At 37.7% G+C, this 23,201-nt stretch overlaps 1 protein-coding gene across 1 annotated transcript in view; it reads left to right on the forward strand.

The window, feature by feature from the left end:
- The window catches only part of Faf1 (Fas associated factor 1), a 301,749-nt gene that overhangs the window by 223,176 nt on the left and 55,372 nt on the right, over positions 1-23,201 (forward strand). The window contains exons 14-15 of the mRNA XM_052176992.1: positions 1,565-1,701; positions 7,536-7,624. Coding sequence (XP_052032952.1) covers positions 1,565-1,701; positions 7,536-7,624 — 226 coding nt within the window. The remainder of the gene's footprint in view (positions 1-1,564; positions 1,702-7,535; positions 7,625-23,201) is intronic.

Here is a 23,201-nt window from a genome sequence, read left to right on the forward strand (position 1 = left end):
TTGACATCTTTAATTTTAGAGGTTGCCAATGATCATCTCAGGGTCAAGGCTGACTTCAAATATTTTAGTAAGACATATAAAGAAAACTGAGAGCCTAACTTGCTAGTCTCCTGATTTCCACATCTCTGTTGATGAGTTAAAGCTTTATGAGTGTGAAATTTGGTAAGGAAGCTTAGTCTGCTTGAGAACCTTTTATCCTATAATAGTTGTGGAATGTGAAGATTTGAATTTTCATGGGGGCACTGATATTTCATGGCCGACAATGGATTTCTTAAGGCCTTGTCATTTCAAATTGCCATGAGGTCTAGTTATTGCTGCACTGAATGTGTATATGAACCTGCCTCCCAATGAATGTGCTGCAGTGGTGCTAACTTGTCTTGACACTCTAGCTCACAGGTCTAGCTGCTGCCCTTAACAAGATCTACTTTCTGTAGTCACAGCACGGGTTTTACAAAAGATCCAGCCTAAATTTCTGAAATGAATTTCTATTGACAGAAAATGTATTGGCTTTAAAAATTAAGAGGTTTGATTCTGTTTTGAATTGGTTATCAAGTGAATCTGAGCACATGACATTTTAATACCATTTGTCTTTTCAAATAGATTTACCTTCTAATGCATGTGACGACAGACTTTGCTCATCAGCTAGAACATACATTTCAGAGGAGTTGTTACCTAAAATATTATCATAAGGCATAAGAAAACACACGATTTAAGTTGCCTTTCATGAACATAATTAAGAATTAATAAGCTAGTACCAGTGGCTAGTCTCCAGAATTTCCACTGTTTTGCCTTTTGTGACCTGTGTTATTAAAAGTCCATTATTTTTACAGACTTTATTAAATTGGATCTTATTAAAGCATTCTATATTTGCATTTGGTCTTTCATAATTCATTATTATTATGACATTTACTTTTTACCATCAGATCTGAAAACATATCATAAGCTACCCTTTTCTCTTGAAAGAAATGCTAATTTCAAACAGTCCTCTAATAGAAGAGAAAAGCTTTATCAGTTTTTTCATTTATTCCAGATCGTGTTAAGAATACTAATGCTAGACTTCAGTATGCTAATATCGCTGAGCTTTTTTGGCCAAAAGCTTAGAATTGCTTTTATTCCATACTAAATACAAAACTAGAAGACCTACTACTTCTAGAGGATACATAGTGTTTCTGTGTAGTTCTTGATTCTAAGGACTTAGAGAAATGTTGCTGAATCTATTTTTAGAATGATGCTCATCAGCTTCCTTTATACCACACTCTATTATTTATCTTAGTTCAGGAATTTCTTTCCTGGAAATTCTTTTGTAAATTCTTATAGTTTAAAAAGTAGTACATCTTGCAATATTTGAGGCTTAAGAATCCTGTGCTGCCAGCCCCCGACAGCATTTAGGGTATGCTTCCTTCTTTTCTATAAGATAACCATTAAAGATTTAGTTGAAAACTCAACCTAGTAAAATTTTTCGTACTGATGTAAGTTAGGCTATCTAATCTTTACATAATTAGTAATGGCATCTCAGCTCTAATAAATCTGTTTGAAACTTATTTTGGATTTTGCTTTATTTTAGATTTCTGACAATGTGCAATAGACACTTTGGCAGCGTTATCGCACAAACCATTCGGACTCAAAAGACAGATCAATTTCCACTCTTCCTGATTATCATGGGAAAGCGATCATCTAATGAAGTGTTAAATGTGATACAAGGTAAAGTAGATCTCATAATGGAAATAAAATGTTACTGATAACCTTACCATTTTTTTCCCATTTAAAATATAAAACATCCTAAAAGAACATCTTTTAAAGCATATGTACTATGAACAATCAATATGGTTTTAAACATCTAGCACCCAATAAAAATTGCATTGTTCCTCAGACACAGAACAGTGAAATTATGTTCAAAAATGGTTAATTCCCTAAAACTAGCAGTTAGGTTATAATCATTTGTCAGATGTAACATTTATTTCTGTTATTTTATAGCTGTAATATTGATTAGTTGAAAGAATTGCTTATCTTTAATTATCTAGAAAATCCAGTGACTATACATTGCAAATTGAATTTTTCACGTGTCAGTTGTTCCTCCTTATTTGTGTGACTTCTGCCTGAAATACACCCCTGAGGCAACAAGCTGTGGGATTCCTGTGGATTTAAACATAATTTACATTTTCCTGGAAATTTAACCTTACTTTACATTCTTTCTTTATAACAAAAAAAGAATAAATTAAAGAGTGGGGGGTTTTGTTGTTGTAGTTGTTGCTAACGAATCTAAAAGCCAGAGTAAAGCATTGCTGTGTTCATGGGAAAGCTTAAATAAAAATAGTTCACCTACTCCCATGCTGCCAGGAAAAAAGAGTTTTCAAGTGCTCCAAGCTAAAGCTTCGGTCTGGGGACTTCTTTTCGGCCCTATTTAAGTGTAATGGGGGAGGGGATTTGTGCATTCCAGTGCCTTTAAAGCCTACACAAAACAAAAGCTCAGGTATTTTGTTTTCTCTATAACTTTGCAGAGCATAGTTTCTTAGGCAGTCTTTTAAAAGACCAGCTGAGGGATCAGATTCCCACTGGGTGAGGAGAAAGTGAAGACATTTTTGTTCTTGTTTTCCTCATCACAGGCAACACTGTGATAGTTTGTGTCTTGCAAAGTGTAGGCCAGGACTCCAGAAGCTCTGGTTCAGGAAGTCTGCAAGATCACAATTATTTTAGTTTTGTTTCACTTTGCATTCTTTTTTTAGTTTAGTTGTGTTTTCCCTTTCCACTGTGTTAACATTTGCAGGAGTGGCTCAAAGCAATGGTTCCTAAAGCAGTGTCATCTTAGTTGAAAGTCAAACCTCTTGACACAAGTCATCATGAATTAGGGATATCCACCACTGCCACTCACTCACAATTATAAAAGGAAAAGACCAGTTAAGAGGACCAGTTAAAGAAGCAAACAGGATATTTTGGCTTTTTTTTTTTTTTTCAGTTTTAGCCCTTTTGTTAGGTGATGCGATGCATACCAATACATTGTACTTGTCTCAAAGAGAAGCACATGTGGGGCTTCATGAGCTATTCTCCCTACCTTCCTTGGAGTCATTTTTACAGCCTGACAGACGAATTACACTTATATAGACTGGGAATTTGGGAAGCATTTTCTACAAAACAAAAATAATTCAGTCACTTTCAAGTAAAAGAACCAGTATTATTTGTTGCCAAGGATAACATTTTTTTAATAAAAATTTGTATCATCCACTGGAAGACTAACAGCATAGTTTTTGGTGATATTAATTGTGTTTTATAAAAAGATAAGAGACCAGAGTTATGTTTGATGGAGGCGTGGTATCATGTTGAGGAAGGAGGTGCCTCTGTGGGCCCATGCTGAGGCATCTCTTCCCCCTGAGGGACCAGCCACATGATGGTATAGTATAGAATAGAGTTTATTCAGGGCATGAGGAGGGGAGTTAAGGGGACAGTAGAGGAGAGGGAAAAGAGGAATAGAGGCCAGCCATGAGTACATGGAGAGAGATGGGGAGGGGCGTGGGAAGTGTGTAAGGGAGCAGGAGCAAGAGAGTGAGGAGAGGGCACCACCCCTGTTATAGTGAGTCTGGCACACCTAGCTGTTGCCAGGTAACTGTGGGGCAAAGCCTACACAAAATGTGCACATTAACAAATGTGGGGTTTTTTTATATTGTATATAGTGCATCAACATTCAGAAATAAATGCATAAGGCAGTGAAGTAATGTTTTCGAAAGCCATCAATGCCTAATGGAATGCATGGAAAAAAGATCAGTCAGAGATCAGTGAGCTGGGTACTGTAGGATGCACTTGTAGTCTCAGCTACACTAGAGAGTGAGGCAGAAAAGTTAGGAGTTCAAGCTCTTCCTGAACAATGAGAAGCCATGGAGTTTTGAGGGGAAAGAGAAAAGAATTCTAGTGTAACCTAGTAGGAAAGTATTCTCCATGCTGCTAATTTGAAGAAATGTCTTGTCAAACTGAGCATAGTATCAAAGAAATATTAACTAGAAATATCCATTAAAATGTTTCTTTTCTGATTACATATATGCAAAAGGCCACATATTCTTCATAAATTTCAACCACTACAGCATATTTTCACAAGTTTAATATAGAAATAGATATAAAGGTGTAAGTGTTTTTTGTTGAGCCAGACAGTGAAGAAAGAAATATATGAGAATGTTACAACTGGGCCACTCTTGTCTCCTTTTTCTTCTGGAATAAGTTTTCTTAACAAAAATATAGCATTGGATTAGATTATGATGGCACTTTTACTTTTAAATGAATTGATACATATGTTAAAAATATTTTCATTTTTTTAAAATGTTGTATTACATTTATTTGTCATGTATGTGTCCTCATCTTTACTATGTAGGTATTAAAAATGAGATCCAAACTCGGGTTATCAGGTTTGGTGCCAGCACCTTTACCCACTAAGACATTTTGCTTGCCCTTTTATTATATAGTTTCTAATAAAGTAATGTCAGCGTCTGTGATGGTTTGAGTGAGAAATTCCCTTTATAGGTTCAGATATTTGAATTTGGTGTACAGTTGGCAATATTGCTTGAGGAGGCTATTGAACCTTTAGGAGTTGTGGCTTTGCTGGAGGAAATACTGGGGGCAGGCTGTGAAGATGCATAGCCTCTCTCTACTCTGATTTGCTCTTTGCTTCTTCTATGATTAAATGTGTCCAGCCAGCTTCCTTCTCTGCCTCTGTACAGTGCCTTCCCGCCCTTGTCACCAGGCCATGTTTTCCTGCCATAAATAGGCTCTAGCCAACGGACACCTTAAGCCAAAAGAAACTCAGGTTTCTTTAGTCATGGTATTATATTACAGCAACAAAATAGCTATAAACCACATAAACTAAGGTTATTTTGAGAATTCTAATGGTTTTTAAGACTACAAAAGGTCCTGAGACCAAGTTTGGGAACTGACACTGTATTTTGTAGATTTTCCCTAAACTACATTAACTGGTTCCTTTTCTGTCTCTGACCATTGCAGACTAGGGTATGAAGTACCTACAAGCTCAGGTTAGCAGTGGGTCCTTCCTGTTAGCATTCATATAGCTATATATGAATATAGCATTCATATAACAGGAATGGTAAAATAGTATTTTACCATTTATAATTTGAACATTTTGTCCTGTAGTTCCAGAGGGAAAAGGAAGACATGGCAGGAGGTATTCAGAGTAGCAAGCTGGCTAATCACATTTTTGCAACACACGAAACAAAACAAACTGGAAATAGGACAAGGTTATAAACTCTTAAAGCATGCCCTCTGTTACATACTTTCTTCATCAAGGCTCTATATCCTAAATGTTCTGTCACCTCCCTATACAGCATCACCAGCTAGGGACCAAGTATTCAAATTCATGAGCCTATGCAGATAATTCTCATTCAAGCTACCATGAGTACATGCTGTAAAGTGTTCAGAACCTTCTTTTTACTATCTGTCATATCTAAGTAATACCAATGATTGTATTCTGTGTACCAGGCACATGATACCATTATCTCTGCTACTTCAAAGAACCTTACAGAGGAGTGTCACCTTTCTTTTGAGAAAAAGAACATTGATTTCTAGTCACAATCTAACCATTTTTTTCACTCATGTTTTAAAATATTTGCTCTTATTTCATGTGTATGAGTGTTTTATACACATATATGCTTGTGCATCACATGTATTCCTGGTGTCCTTAGAGACTGGAAAAAGGTGGCAGAGACCCCTGAACCTGTAGTTACAGATGGTTGTTAGCTGCCTTGTGGGTTCTGAAAATCAAACCTAGGTCATCTGGGAGAACAGCAAGTGCTCTGTCCTAGTTAGCTCTTCATTGCTGTGAAGAGACATTGTGACCACTGCAACTCTCATAAAGGAAAACATTTAATTGGAGCGGCTTACAGTCTCAGAGGTTTAGTCCATTACCATCATGGCAGGAAGCAGGCAGTGTGCAGGCAGACATAGTGCTGAAGAAGGTGAGAGTTCTACATCTTGATCTTCAGGTAGCAGAAGGAGTCTCTTTGCCACACTGGGTATACCTTGAGTATAGGAAATCTCAAATCCCCAACCCTATAGTGACACACTTCTTCTAACAAGGCCACACCTCTTAATAGAGTTATTCCCTATAGGCTAAACATTCAAACACTGTTTCTATGGGGGCCATACCTATTCAAACCACCACATGCTTTTAACCACTGAGCTGTCATCCTAGCTCCTCATTCATTTTCTTATTAAACACATACTTATGGGCTAGACAATTTCTAGAAACTAGATTAAATACCTTGTGAGTGGCACAATTTTTATTTCAACTCTTAGTACAAGGCCAATTCTGTTTTCTTAGTACCCAGATAATGTGTAACCTATAACTTATTTGAGAGAATAGTAGTGCTGTGAACAAACTGGATAATTTTGTTTGTTGAGTACCTCATGCTGCCAACAGTCATGAAGGAAATCTAGAGAAAGGTCATTGAAAAGTCATGTTAGCCATGTCCTGTGCTAGAAAACACCATCAAGGATGCTTACTCTTTATCTTCCTGGTGTCATTTCATTAATGTGACATGACATCACAGGCCCTGGAAAATCTATCTCTTTCTTTCTGTAGATTTGAAAGTAAAGAGGGCTCTTTCACGTAACCTCATGAATTTCTCCTTTATAAGCCATCCCAAGCAAAATTATATTCACTTAGAAGATATTATTTATACACATTGCCTTTTTTTTTTTTTTTAAGTTTAGGGAGTAAAATAGGGTTAAGGAAAAATCATGCATCTTTAAACTCCTCTTCATAAATATCGTGGTGTAGTCATTCATTTGAAAACTTAGAGGGAAAATATTCATTGAGGGAAATAGATTTTGTTTTTCAAACTTTGAATTCCTGTTTGTTTCAGAAATTTCAGCAGTGATTTCAAGTATAGAAAATGACTGGTGGGGCTAGGGTGTGACTTTTTAGGAAGCTTAGTGGTAAAGTTGTTATGTAGCATGTCAGTCTCTAACTCCACATTGGTTGGAGTTGGGGTGCCAGAGTCGGGGGTGCTTGAAGAAGAGATAGGCATCAGAGGAAAGGCTGGCTCCTGAATTAGCCTCACCTGGTTTCAAGTCCTGACCATGTGATTGCTGTCTTGATCTTTGTTGGGTGGATTTCTTGATCTCTTTAAAGATATTTTTCCTTCTCTTGAAAATCTAAAGTATAATTACTTCTTCATGGAACTGTATAGATCAGATGAAAGCATAAACTAATTTAGCGTAATCACAGACATGTAAACAATTGGAAGTTGTTGCTAGTGTTACTAACACTATTGTTTTTATAAACTGAAAGGACTTTTGAACCTCATGACTTGGACATTCTTCCTGGTGCTAAAAATTATTGAAGTTGCTCCAAATCTGATTTTTCTAAAATTTCAACTGCCATTGTTACTTATTGAACATATGCAACATTTCATTGAAAGTACTTTAAATACTAGCTTTTCTGTCTATAATTTTTAATGCTGTTAATTCTTTACTAAAAATGTTCTTTTATTTTTAATAATTTTAATAACTTTAACTTAGATTCTCTTATGTCTCATTAGGTAATACAACAGTGGATGAGTTAATGATGAGACTCATGGCTGCAATGGAGATTTTCTCAGCTCAACAACAGGAAGACATAAAGGATGAGGTAAGACAGGAGGTGAAGTGGAATTTCCATAAGAGGTTGATGAGATGATCTGCCAAGGGTGATGAGTGACTGTTTTGTGACTGATAGATGAGGATTGTAAAGATACTATTCTAGATTTGCCAAGGTCCCTTAACGCTAGCCATGTGACTCTAAGTTCCAAAGATTTAATTAAATTTATGGATTGTTTACATTTTACTAAATTTAGGGTGTTGGACAGTTAGTTCATTTTGCAGGAAAATAATTCAGTAGCTGGTTTGCAGATTTCAGGAATTTCTGCTTCCTACATAGAGTTATGTTGCTGTTGTTGTTTTGTATTTTTTGTATTTATTTTATGTATGTGAGTACAGTCAATATCTTCAGACACACCAGAAGAGTGCATCAGATCCCATTACAGATGGTTATGAGCCTCCATGTGGTTGCTGGTAATTGAACTCAGGACCTCTGGAAGAGCAGTCAGTGCTCTTAACCCCTGAGCCATCTCTCCAGCCTCTAGTTTTGGTTTTTTAAGACAGGGTTTCTCTGTATAGTCCTGGCTATCCTATAACTCACTATGTAGACCACACTGGCCTCATACGTGGAAATCCACCAGTTTCTGCCCAACAAGTTCTAGGATTAAAGGCATGCACAACCACTTCTCAGCAACTATATACAATTTAGTTGCAAAAGTATTTTTATTCTCCTATTGTCTTGTCATTTTGGAGGATTACTGCCTCTGTCTTCTAATCTAGGCATAGTTCTGGAAGCTTCTAGCCACTGTACAATCTGTACTATCTTATCTACACCTAGTTTCAGCCTCTGAGACTTACTACTGAATATACATATACTTTCTAGTTCTTTCTGAACTCTGCCTAACTGGTTCAATTTAGCTGTTCTTACTCAAATTCCTTTCCAAGCTTGACTGATTCAATCTGACTTCTCTCTCCACCTCTTTTTGCTCCACTGAGCCCCAAACTAACTCTAGCAATCTGTTCTGATCTTCTGGCTCCTTTTCATTCCCTTGCTCATACTGTCTTATGTCTAGCTTGTTCTTTATCTGCAACCTCTCTCTATCCAATGTCCAGGAAAACTGCCTGTCTTTTTCTGCTCTGCTCTACTCAACTCTACCCTTCCCCTCTCCCTTCTCCTGTCTTAAGTAGTTTCCCTTCTCCTGAGAATTGGCATACCCTAGTCTGTTAAATCTTTCTCTGATTTGCCACTTTTTCTGGTACTCAATTAGATGTCACTTTCAAACATGGTTGTGTCCTTCTACAAACTAACTTTATCTTCGTCGTTTGGTATTAATGGTGTGTGCCAAGGGCTGAGCCACACCACAACTAGAAACAGTTGGTTTGGGGTTTTTTTGTTGTTGTTTTTAGTTTTTTTTTTTTTTTTTTGGTTTTTTGTTTGTTTGTTTGTTTGTTTTGGTAAATAATACAATCTCTGGGTTCACAGTGTGATGAAGTATCCTGCAGCATTTATTATTCCATTTTGTACAGGCTTAGTAGGAGGCACTGAGCTGAAGAGCTGTGGACTGATTTTTATAAAGATATTGCCAACTTTAGTGTTTAATATAGAGTACATAAACAAATAGCTTCATTTTCCTTCATTAGTATGGTCTCTTCATGGTACTGGAGGGTCAGCAGTTGTCAATCTACAGGTTGTAATCAATTTGGGGGGGGTCAAACAACCCATTCACAGTGGTGACCTAGATTTCCAATAGGAAAACAGGGATATTTACATTATGATTCATACTAGCAAAATTACAGTTGTGAAGTAACAACCAAATAATTTTATGGTTGGGTGTCGCCACATCATAAGGAACTGTTATAGCATTAGAGAAGTTGAGAAATCCTGCTCTAGATGATCCAGTCCAATCAAAAGCTGTGTAGATCATGGATATTGAGAGTCAAATATAAAACAGTACAATTTAGGTTAGGATGATTATGTTTAAATGTGAAAACTAAAGGTCAAAGTTAAGCCAATTTACCCAGGGTCATCTAGCTAGTAACTCTTAACAGTCCCTTAATCATCTATACTAGAACAATTAAGAAATTTCTGGATTATGAAAATAATTCTTTAATAAAAGTATGAAGCAGATATTAGCATGTTCATTTGAAGTGCTAAGTTCTTGGATATTTGTAAACTTATGCTTTAATTTTTTTTTAATTTTTAAATTTTTCTGTAGAATAGCAAAAGGAGAAAGTAATTCTAAGCAATGATAAAACTTCTAGGTATCCAATGTGTCTTCAGTAGAGAGCACTCTCTCATTGCAAATGTGAAACTGTAGACAATGTAATACTCTACTAGTGCGTTTTACTTTATTTAGCCATGTCTTCTATTCAATTAAGAGGATTTTGTTTGATTTTTGTTTTGTTTTGTTTTGTTTTGTTGTTTTTTGCTTTGGTTTGGGATGGGGAGGTAATTGGTTCTGTTTTGTTTGAGTGTTTGCTTGTTTTGAAATGAGGCTTCCGTTTGTAGACTTGGTTTTGTGGAATTCACAGTGTAGACCATGCTGACCTAGAACTCACAGTGATCTGCCTGCTTCTCATACTAATACTGGGATTAAAGTTGTGCACCACCACCTGGGCCCAATTTACTTGTGTTTATAACTCCATCTCCTTATACCTAGGAAAAACTCAGTTTTCAATAATGTTTGTTTGTTGATTAAATATGTGAATATTTGGAAGACTTTCATGAAATAAATGTGAAAAGGCAATGTTTGATTATGTGATATAAACATAAGGTACCTACAGTAACAAATATAAATATAACTACTTTTGCTCTCTCCTATTTCTTTTATGAGACAGATACCGAACCTCTAATGTATCTCAGGTTTAAATAGAGACAGGGTATCATGTATCTCAGGCTCCCTCTCAGACAGGATCCCATATGTCTCAGGCAAACCAAAGTGGACCCAGAACTTGCATTACTCCTCCCTCTATCTCCCAATTGCTGGATTATAGGTGTGCATCACTGTGCCTGATTTTATATAGTGCTCAAGATCAAATCTGGAACTTAATGCATACTACACATGTGCTACACCAAATGAACTACATCTTCAGACACAAGTTTCATTCTTTAGTGTTTACTGGGTTTCGCTTACTTCCAAAAAGTTGGTCAGGTTGTAATTTTTCTATATAGTCAGTTGCTATTTACTTTGAAGGAAAGACAGCTATGTATATGGTAGAAAGATGTTTATGTGTTACTCTATAAATTGACAGTGACATTTTGAAATAATGAAGCACTGTACTTAGTTAGGAATTTGGAATAATAGGTGTGTTGCCATCCAAGATTACATATATCCTGGAATGGAGGCATTGATTTGCAGTAATTCACTAAACACATTCCTCAGCCATTTAAATCTTGAGTCTCATTAGTATCAGATTTACAGATTATGCTGTATAATAAATAATATGAATGCACATTTGTTTCATCTTAATCTGTGAGTTCATTCATAAAGAAATTGACATTAATTCGGTTAATACTGAACACAAAATTTGACATGGAAGTCACATGAAAAATCCAAGGCTCAACACCCAACAGCCAGTCGAGAGGAGACAGCCTGCACAGGTGAGATCAGCCCTGCAGATCGGGATATCCTGTCCTGAGTCCTCTGGCAGGAGCCTTCTGGTTTCTGCCTCCGGATCCAGAACATCCCCAGCCACAGCATGCCATCTCCAAGTGGCTCAAGAAACCAGCTATACACCAGCCGCACAGAGGAGACAGCCAGCACAGCCTGCATCCAGAGTTGATCAGGGCCACAGAGCTGCATACCCAATTACAACTACAAGAGAGTGGGTCTCTGACTCCATCTTTACTTTTGTGACCGTGTAACAGATTGGTAGGCAAGGACCACCAGCATAGAGGATCACTTGAGACACACCCCCACCAGGACTTCACCTGTACCCAGGAACTCTGCAGCACCACAGCATTTTGTGCCATGGGAAAGCAGGTCACTGAGGGTTGCTGAGATGGGGTTGCAGGCACACAGGGGGGCCAAGCACCAGCCAGTGACAGCAAGACCAACTAATACCAGAGATAACCAGATGGCAAAAGGCAAACGTAGGAATGTTCTAACAGAAATCAAGGAATAAGGCACCATCTGAACCCAATTCTCCCACAACAGCAAGTCCTGGATACCCCAACACACCAGAAAAGCAAGATTTGGATTTAAAATCACTGGTCATGATGCTGATGGAGGGCTTCATGGAGGAATTCAAGAAGGACATAAATAACTCCCTTAAAGAAATACAGGAGAACACAAGTAAACAGGGAGACGCCCTTGAAGAACTAAGGGAAAACACAAAAAAACAGGTGAAGGAATTAAACAAAGCCATCCAGGATCTAAAGAAGGAGGTAGAAACAGTAATGAAATCACAAAGGGAAACAACTCCAGACATAGAAAACCTAGGGAAAAAGTCAGGAATCATGGATCTAAGCATCAACAACAGAATACAAGAGATAGAAGAGAGAATCTCAGATGCAGAAGATACTATAGAAAGCATTGATACAACAGTCAAAGAAAATGAAAAATGCAAAAAGCTCCTGACCCAAAACATCCAGGAAATCCAGTACAAAATGAGAAGACCAAACCTAAGGATTATAGGTATAGAAGAGAGTGAAGATTTCCACCTCAAGGGCCAGTAAATGTCTAAAACAAAATTATAGAAGAAAACTTCCCTAACCTAAAAAAAGGGATGCCCACGAACATACAAGAAGCCTACAAAACTCCAGATAGATTTGACCAGAAAAGAAATTCCTCCTGTCACATAATAATTAAAACACCAAATGTACTAAACAAGAAAGAATATTAAAAGAATTAAGGGAAACCGGTCAAGTAACATATAAAGGTATACCTATCAGAATTACACCGTATTTCTCACCAGAGACTAAAAAAGCCAGAAGAGCCTGGGCAGATGTCATATAAACCCTAAGGGAACACAAATGCCAACCCAGACTGCTATATCCAGGAAATATCTCAATTATAACAGATGGAGAAACCAAGGTATTTCATGACAAAAGCAAATTTACACAGTATCTTTCCACAAATCCAGCCCTTCAAAGGATAATGAATGGAAAACACAAAGGAGGGAAACTACACAGGAGAAAAAGCAAGAAAGTAATCTTCTTTCAACAAACCCAAAAGAAGATAACCACACAAACATAAAAGTTACATCAAAAATAGCAGGAAGCAACAATCACTATTCCTTAATGTCTCAACATCAGTGGACTCAATTCCCAAATAAAAAGACATAGTCTAACAGACTGGATTCCTAAACAAGACCCAGTGATTGATTTGCTGAATAAAGGAAGCACATCTCCCATGTCAAAGACAAACACAACCTCAGAGTAAAAGGCTGGAAAACAGCCTGAAAACTTTAAAACAAAAAGAAGCTAATACACCCAAGAGGAGTAGAAGGCAGGAAATCATCAAATCAGGGCTAAAATCAACCAAGTTGAAACAAAGAACTATACAAAGATTCAACAAAATCGGGAGCTGGTTCTTTGAGAAAATCAACAAGATAGATAAACCTTTAGCAAGACTAACCACAGGGCACAGAGATAGTTCCAAATTAACAGAATCAGAAATGAAAAGGGAGAAATAACAACAGAAACTGAGGAAATTCAAAAAATTATCAGATCCTACCACAAAAGCCTATACTCAACACAACTGGAAAATCTGGATGAAATGGACAATTTCCTAGACAGATACCAACTTCCAAAGTTTAATCAGGATCAGATAGACCATCTAAATGGTCCCATAACCCCCAAAGAAATAGAAGTGGTCATTGATATTCTCCCAACCAAAAAAAAAAAAAAAGCACAGGACAGGTTTTAGTGCAGAATTCTATCAGACCTTCAAAGGAGACCTAATACCAATACTCTTCAAACTATTCCACAAAATAGACAGAGAAGGAACATTACCCAACTCGTTCTATGAAGCCACACTTTTACTGATAAACCACACAAAGATCCAACAAAAAAAGAGAACTTTAAACCAATTTCCCTTATGAATATCGATGCAAAAATACTCAATAAAATTCTTGCCAACCAAATCCAAGAACAAACACATCAAAACGATCATTCACCCTAATCAAATAGGGTTCATCCCAGGGATGCAGGAATGGTTCAATATAAGGAAATCCATCAATGTAATCCACTATATTAAACAAACTCAAAGAAAAACAACACATAGTCATTTCATTAGATGCTGAAAAAGCATTTGACAAAATTCAGCATCCTTTCATGTTAAAGGTCTTGGAATTCTAGAACAGGAATTCAAGGCCTATACATAAACATCATAAAAGCAATATACAGGAAACCAGTAACCAACATCAAACTAAATGGAGAGAAACTTGAAGCAATCCCACTAAAATCAGGGACTAGACAAAGCTGCCCCCTCTGGCCATATCTTTTCAATATAGTTCTTGAAGTCCTAGCTAGAGCAATTAGACAACATAAGAAGGTCAAAGGGATACAAATTGGAAAGGAAAAAGTCAATTTATCACTATTTGTAGATGATATGATGGTATACTTTACCAAGCCAAAAAACTCCACCAGAGAACTCCTTCAGCTGATAAACAACTTCAGCAAAGTGGCTGCATATAAAATCAACTCAAGCAAATCAGTAGCCTTCCTATTCTCAAAGGATAAGCAGGCTGAAAAAGAAATTAGGGAAATGACACCCTTCACAATAGCCACAAACAGTATAATTGGTGTGACTAACCAAACAAGTGAAAGATCTGTATGACAGGAACTTCACGTCTTTGAACGAAAGAAATCCAAGAAGACCTGAGAAGTTGGAAAAATCTTCCATGTTCTTAGATTGCCAAGATTGATAAAGTAAAAATGGCCATCTTGCCAAAAGCAATATACAGATTCAGTGCAATCCCCATCAAAATCCCAACTCAATTCTTCATAGATTTAGAAAGAACAATTCTCAAATTCATCTGGAATTATAAAAAACCCAGGATAGCTAAATCTGTCCTCAACAGTAACTTCTGGGGGGAATCAGTATCTCTGACCTCAAGCAGTACTACAGAGCAATTGTGTTAAAAACTACATGGTATTGTTACAGTGACAGGCAAGTAGATCAATGGTATAGAATTGAAGACCTGGAAATGAACCCACACACCTAAGTCACTTGATCTTTGACAAAGGAGCTACAACCATCTAGTGGAAAAATGGTAGCCTTTTCAACAGATGGTGCTGGTTCAATTGGAGGTCAGCATGCAAAAGAATGCAAATTGATCCATTCTTACCTCATTGTACTAAGCTCAAGTCCAAGTGGATCAAGAACTTCCACATAAAACCAGACACACTGAAACTAATAGAAAAGAAACTGGGGAAAACCCTTGAGGACATGGGCACAGGGGAAGATTTCCTCAACTGTACACCAATACCTTACGCTCTTAAGATCAAGAATTGACAAATGGGACCTCATAAAACTACAAAGTTTCTGTAATGCAAAGGACATTGTCAAAAGGACAAAATGGCAACCAACTAATTGGGAAAAGATCTTTACCAATACTGCATCTGACAGAGGGCTTATATCCAAGATATACAAAGAACTCAAGAATATAGACTGCAGAGAGCCAAATATCCCTCTTAAAATATGGTACAAAGCTAAACCAAGAATTTTCATCTGAAGAATATTGAATGGCTGAAAAGTACCTAAAGAAACGTTCAACATCCTTAGTCATCAGGAAAATGCAAATCAAAACGTCCCTCAGATTTCACCTCAACACTAGTCAGAATGGCTAATATCAAAAACTCAGGAGAAAACAGGTGCTAGTGAGGATGTGGAGATAGAGGAACACTCCTACACTATTGGTGGGATTGCAAGCTGGTACAACCACTCTTTAAATCAGTCTGGCAGTTCCTTAGAAAACTGGGATGATAATTCCAGAGGACCCTGCTATACCACTCCTGGGCATATACCCAGAGGATTCCCCAGCATGTAATAAGGATACATGCTCCACTATATTCATAGCAGCTCTATTTATAGTAGCCAGAAGCTGGAAAGAACCCAGATGTCCCTCAGCAGAGGAATGGATACAGAAAATGTGATATATATACACAATGGAGTTTTATTCTGCCATTAAAAACAATGAATCCATGAAGCTCTTAGGCACATGGATGGAACTGGAGAATATAGTCCTAAGTGAGGTAACCCAGTCTCAAAAGAACATTCAAGATATACACTCACTGATAAGCAGATATTAGTCTAGAAGCTTGGAATACCCAAGACACAATTCACACATCAAATGATATCCAAGAAGAAGGAAGGAGTGGCCCCTGGTCCTGGAAAGGCTCAGTGCAGCAGTGTAGGGGAATACCAGGACAGGGAAGCAGGAAGGGGTGGTTTGGGGAACAGGGGGAGGAAAGAGGGCTTATGGGACTTTTGGGGAATGGGGATCCAGGAAAGGGGAAATGATTTCAAATGTAAATAAAGTATATATTGAATAAAAAATGGAACTGAATAAATATTGCAAACAATAAACAAAAAATTATAGTAAAAAAAAAAATATCCAGGGCTCCTATAGTCGAAATTTAACTAGAAAGAGAAAGATTCCTTTGTTTTTAGTGTCTTCATAAATATTATTATATCAATTATAAATACAGTTTTCAAGAAAAGTGCTTTAGTTAGGGTTTGTTGCTATGAATTGCCACCATGACAATAGTAACAGTTAGAAAGAAAACATTTGCTCAGTGGTGGTGGCGCACACCTTTAGTCCCAGCACTTGGGAGGCAGAGGCAGGCGAATTTCTGAGTTCGAGGACAGCCTGGTCTACAGAGTGAGTTCCAGGACAGCCAGGGCTATACAGAGAAACAGTGTCTGGAGAAAAAAAAAAAAAAGCAAAATAAAACAAAGCAAAAACAAACAGAAAGCATTTAATTGGGGCTGGATGACATTTAGTCCTTTATTGTCACCATTAGACACATGGCTGTGTGCAGGCAAACACGGTGCTTTTCAGGTAGCTAAGAGTTCTATGTCTAGAGCAGCAGGCAGCAGGAAGACTGAATGAAACACTGGACCTGGTTTAAGAAACTTAACCTCAAAGCCTATGCCAGTGACACATACTCCAATAAGGCCACACATCCAATAGTGCTTCTCCCTATGAGTCTCTAGAGGCCATTTTCATTCAGACCACTACAAAAAGCTTTAAAGTATTTCATTGGAACTGTGAAGATCATATGGTTTTGTATCTTCTGAATTTGTGACAAGAAATAGTATTTTTAAAAAATTTATTGACCTTTATTTTATGTGCATTGGTGTTACGTCTGCATGGATGTCTATGTGGGAGTTTCAGATCTTCGAGTTACAGACAGTTCAGAGCTGCCATGTGGTGCTGGAATTTGAATCCAGTTCCTCTGGAAGAGCAATCAGTGCCTTTAAGCACTGAGCCATCTCTCTAGCACCCAGGAAATAGTATTGTTTGTATCTGTGATCTTGCCTTTTGAAATAAGTCAAGTAAAACTGTGTTAAATGTATAATTAAATGAATGAATATATATAAAGGATAGCTTCCTTGTCTGAATTTACTTGCACTATACTTTCATGGCTAAGTATTAATGCTCATGCCTTAACCCTAGAATTTGGGATATGTAGGCTTTGCAAGCTCAAAGCCAGGCAGACTGTTTCTTTTTATTTCTTTTTTCTTTTTTTCTTTCCTCTCCCCTTCTTTTCTTTTCAAAGGTTGTAGAATTGCTTGAGTAGTAATCACCTTATTTGTATGACTCTTTGGTTGAGTTATATGGATTATTTCACTCATTTCTTTATATTAGTACTACCATAGCATATATGCAAGTATAAATCTTTCAGTATACTCAAACCTGAAACATTTGTACTCTTGGATCATTCCTTTGTGACCTAGAAAATAGCTGAATCTCACGAATGTTTATTGAGCCTCCACTAATTGCATATCACAAGACTAGACTCTGTTCAGAGAGTTGTTGAGAGAAGGAAAAAAGCTGTGTCAGTAGCCATGTTCTAGAATCTTTGGATCTTTGTTTTCTTCTCTCTCTCTCTCTCTCTCTCTCTCTCTCTCTCTCTCTCTCTCTCTCTCTCTCTTTTTTTTGCTGTGTGTTTAAACTTTATTTATCCTTTATTATTCATTTCTCTTTATTAATTCTTTGACAATCTTGAATGTTGCTTTTTGATTATATTCATTCCCTTCCTTGTCTCTGAACACACCCAATACTCTGCCAATCCATATATATCCAAACTTGTTTCATCATGTTTTTTACCATTGAGTCCCTTTACTTCTGCCCACACATTCTTAGGTTTGTGACCATCCACTGGAGTATATTAAACCTAGTAGCTGTCACAGTCTTTTTTAATTTTATTCCCTCATAAAATACATATTGACTGCAGCCTCCATACCTCCCAGTTCCTGCCTCCCCTCCTATCTCCCCTGATCCACTGCTCCTCCGTTTCCTTTCACCAAAAGAGCAAGTCTCCTAGGGGTATCAACTAAAGATGGCATAACAATATGCAATAAGAAGAGACAGAAACCCTCATATCAAGGCTGGATGAGGAAATCCAGGAGGAGGAAAAGGGTCCCAAGAACAGGCTGAAGAGTCAGAGACATCCCACCCCCAAACTCTCACTGTTAAAAATCTTTTTTTTCTTTTTTTTAATTCGATATAATTTTTATTTACATTTCAAATGATTTCCCCTTTTCTAGCCCCCCACTCCCCGAAAGTCCCATAAGCCCCCTTCCCTCCCCCTGTCCTCCCACCCACCCCTTCCCACTTCCCTGTTCTGGTTTTGCCCTATACTGCTTCACTGAGTCTTTCCAGATCAAGGGGCCACTTCTCCGTTCTTCTTGTACCTCATTTGATGTGTGGATTATGTTTTGGATATTCCAGTTTTCTAGGTTAATATCCACTTATTAGTGAGTGTATACCATGATTGATCTTTTGAGTCTGGGTTACCTCACTTAGTATGATGTTCTCCAGCTCCATCCATTTGCCTACGAATTTCATGAATTCATTGTTTCTAAGGGCTAAATAGTACTCCATTGTGTATATATACCACATTTTTTGCATCTACTCTTCTGTTGAGGGATACCTGGGTTCTTTCCAGCTCTGGCAATTATAAATAGGGCTGCTATGAACCTCTTCTCAGTTTCATGTGTCTCCTCAAAGTTCTGGGTGAATGTCTTCCCATACCTGTCTCAGAGTTTCTTTCTCTCTACCAGAACTCCCACTTCCTATTTCCTACCTCAGCATATTGGCCAATCAGCTTTTTTTTATTGACATGCAGTACACAAGAGATTCTCTCTGCAGAAAAGGTGGGCCTTGCCCAAGGATCTACAGTTTCCTCAAGGAGTCTAGTCAGAGAGAAGAGAAAGAACATTGCAGGTCATCTGTTACAGGGCTGGGGATAAGACTGGAAATTTTGTAGTGGAAGACAGGAAGGAGAATGAAGTTCACCTACCCAATTCCCAGGCTAGCATGGCTACCAGACTATTACTCAGTTTTATTCACACTCATTTCTCATTTCATAGAAACAGTTGATTTTGATACCCAAATTTCCATGTTATTGTTAAACTTGGATATTTTTTTGTTTGAATTAGTTTGATTCCTTGTTACCCAAAATTAATTATAATACAGTTCGTTGTAGCTTATAAAGAATATTTATAAATACTACAAATGAACCACTACATTATAGTCCAAACTACTTCAGCACTAATATAAACATTATAAAGAACAGTATTGCTAGTATGTGTATGAAAATTGTGTAGATTGTATAAAATAGTGCATTTGTCGCTACCAGCAATGTTTCTTTCTGTTAAGACTTTTTTTGGTTGTCTGAGATAGGGTTTCTCTGTATAGCCCTGGCTGTCCTGGAATTTACTCTATAGACCAGGCTGACCTCGAACTCAGAAATCTGCCTGCTTCTGCCTCCCAGAGTGCTGGGATTACAGACATGCGCCACCACCGCCCGGCGTGTTAAGACATTTTTTAAAGGAGAAATTATTAAAATTTTTATTTTTATATTAGAGAGATATTAGTGATTTACCTCTTTGTTAAATATTTTTATAGCAAAAAAAAATCATATCTTTAAAAAAAAACTGTTAGAGCAGGGAAATACCAAATACCAAAGGAGAAATAATTCTCCAATAATCCTTTGAGATAAAGAATAAAGAAGCATGTAAGTCTCAGTGCTCCCAGTGAACTTGGTTATGCTTTTAATATAAAGTGTCCTTCGAACAGTTTCATGTACTACTTAATCAGTGGATTAATTTATTGATTAATTCATAGTTGAATGGGTTTTTAAGAGTTCCAGCTTTGTTGGTAGAAGTTAATTGGTCATCATATGCATACCATCTCTCCGACTCGTTCCTCTCTGCCTTTCTCTGCCTTCACCACTATGCATGCCTCACAGTGGTGTTCTACCTTATGTTTCACCAGCTCAAAAGCAACAAGACCAAGTAACTGTGGATTAAAAATAAAAGCCTAATGGCATTTTTGACTCCAATGATAGGCTAACAGAAAGTGGTGCTAAGGTAGGAGATCATTACTATAACTGTGGATGACTTTGTGGTTCAAGTGGTTTTGGAACTAGTTATGGAAGGAATTTGTAGAAGTTGAGAGAAGCAGTCAAGGAAAGCCAGAACATTGTAAGTAGAACTTAATGGATGATTATCATATGAGCCCAGAATCCTAGAATGCTGATAGAAATTCAGTTAGTAAAGACTGTACTCATTAGATTACAAATATAAATAAGGAATTAGACTAAAGGCCTCTTCTGTTACATTCTGACAGAGCTTGTATATATGCTGCTCATGCCTAATAATATATTGAGTTTAAAGGTACCAAACTTAACTAATCTGGTGAAGGGAAACTTCAAGCCTACCAAGCATTCCATCCATGGGTATTGCTTGCTTTAGACAAATCTGTAGTGAAAGTCATAAGGGAAAGCAAGCAGAAGGATTTGAAAAACTGCCATTTGGCTAGAAAAGGAACCTGTTTGAAGTTGGGGCCAAAGAAGGTGTGGTTGCTTGAAAAGATTAGTGTCTCTGAGAAGATGCCAGGGGTGTTGCATCTAGACAATAGCAAAGATCCCTTGAAGGTATCTCAGCCATTGGCCATGATCCACCCAAAGCAAGCTCAAGGATCAGATGTAAGAGTGCAAATTTACTTGAAAAGCTTCGTTTTGAGAAACAGCTCCAGAGTTTATGGGCATCATCAGGATTGTTCCCATTATTCAGCCATCCAGGAACTGAGAGAGTGATACTTCCATGAACCCCCTAGGCCCAGCTACTGCTCAAGCTGACAGCAGACCTTGTTTCCCTTTGCTGGTGGTGGACATGTAGAGATGGATAGTACAAGGGTTCTAGGACACTGTGCAACAGAGTTGGAGTGTCTGCAAGTAGCTCCTGAAAGGGCAATTTGTAAAATTGTCAGAGAGAAAGCAATATTTATTGGAAACATCAGGAAGTTAAAAACAGCAAGAGTGTGGAACATTTGGAGGACCTAGAAGCTGTAAACAGAGCTAGCTCAAGAAAGAGCCCATGTGGGCTGTAGCTAGCCAGGCCAAAGAGTCTGAGCTGCTCAAACCCTTTGAAACACACACACTGCCATGTGTACCCTGTTGTCTAGACATAAAGATGCAGGATTTGGTGTTTTCTTTACTGGGTTTGAGTGGCGGATGGGTTGGGGGAGGGGGTTATTGTGGGCTTTTGATTTGTTTTGTTGCTTTTTTCCCTTTTTTTCATGTTTTTTTGTTTGTGCTTCAGTCCTTTATCACCATTCTTCATTTGGAGAATAGGAATGTTTATTTTGGGCCATTTTATTTTGGAAATAACTTGTGGTAGGTTTTATCTGTCAGCTTACAGCTGATTGTTTATGAGTCTCAGAAGAAATTCTGGACTTCAACTTTTGAGCAGTGCTTAAGCTGCTAAGAATTAATATCTCTTTGATATAATTCTGATTGTAATGACTGATTACATTCTGCAATATGTACCTAAGGAACAAAGAAAGAAAAAAAGAGACCCCCCCCAAAAACAAACAAACAAAAAAAAAAAAAAAAAAAAAAAAAAAACCTCAGGAGAGGCAGTTGGTCTCCAAGGATGCCCAGCCATTCTTTGGGAAAGGAGCAGTCTACTGGGGAAACCAGGTAACCAGATGCCAAAGAAGTTTAATGCCATGGTTTTCACCATTTTTATTATACAGGAATGAAACAAGAGTGAAGTTTAAGAACTAAAACGCACTTAAAGAAATGTATAAGGGAATAGCTGCATGACCTTGGGTTTCTCCAATATTTCTTAGAAATGTGTCCCAAAAATGGGAGGGGGGGGAGAATAGATTTGACTACCACAGTCTTGTGTTAAGGTGGACATAGTAACACATTATAATCCAGAACTCAGGAAATAGACAAGAGGACTACCACAAATTTGAGGCCAACCAGGCTTTATATAACAAGACTGAATGCTTGTTTTAACCTCATTTTTCTCTATGCTCACATAGTTCGGGTTCTCTGCTAAGGAATAGTGGGGTTAGTGGATGGGTCTTCCCACCTCCATTATCCCCACAGAGATGTACAAGCCCATAGGCCAACCTGATATAGACAGTACCTCACTGAGTCGCTTCGTAGGTGATTTCTGTGCTGTATCAAGTTGACAAAGCTAGCCATCACCCCTAAGAATTTGAAAGTTGTTACAGCACATTCTGAACACTCCTGTAATCCAACAAAGCAGAAAATATTGAAGCTTTGTCTTTATGACCCTTTAACCCTGAACAGCTGAGCAGTGCATTACTTGGCATTCAAGTCCAAACTTTTACCTCCAATAGAAGCAAGGGGGTCTGAGTACCTTGAAGAAGGGTTTGATTTGGTTTCTTTGTTTTCAAAGATGAAGTATCACTGTGTGCCAAGGCTAGCTTCAAATTCATAGTTCTCCTGCCTTAGCCTCTCAGGTAGCTGGGATCATAGGCTTACCAATAGACCCAGCTATGAATGTGTTCAGTATCTGCTTTTCTAAGTATTATTTTATTTCCATAAATCATCTCTCCATTATCACAGTAACCATAAGTAGTTACTGTCACTGTTTTACTGAAGATCTGATACGTATGTAGAGGTTAAAAAACTTATCAGATTCCTACAGCTGCTTCATGGCCACATTTGTTTTGCCTACATAGTGACTGTTATGACATTAGCATACCCTTGTATTCATGAACTAAATTGAATCAGTACTCTTACAAAGATTAAATAAAGTCAGAATTGACTGACCTGAAGTGTAGACCAGACATTCCTAAATTCCCAAATATCTTAGCCGGTTGAATGGAACTTAAAGAAAAACTTGTCTTACTGCCTGCTTTTGTACATGAAATAACACTCGCTGTTAAAATAAAAGTACATGTACACCCTCTTTGTTTACATTTGTTGCTCTTAAAATGCCTGCTGCTGATAGATCAGTTCATCCATTCCTGACACCTCAGAGTAGAAGTTAGTAATTGTCATTGATGAGACTAATGTAAAGAGATTAGTGAGTCAACATTGGCATTACAGTTCAGCACACCTGCTCACTGCCAGTCCTCCACATTTTCCCCTCTGCTGCCTGAGGTGGAGTCTTCTTCATGGATTACAG

This window comes from Apodemus sylvaticus, chromosome 3 (assembly GCF_947179515.1).
Source record: "Apodemus sylvaticus chromosome 3, mApoSyl1.1, whole genome shotgun sequence".
Lineage (NCBI taxonomy): Eukaryota > Metazoa > Chordata > Mammalia > Rodentia > Muridae > Apodemus > Apodemus sylvaticus.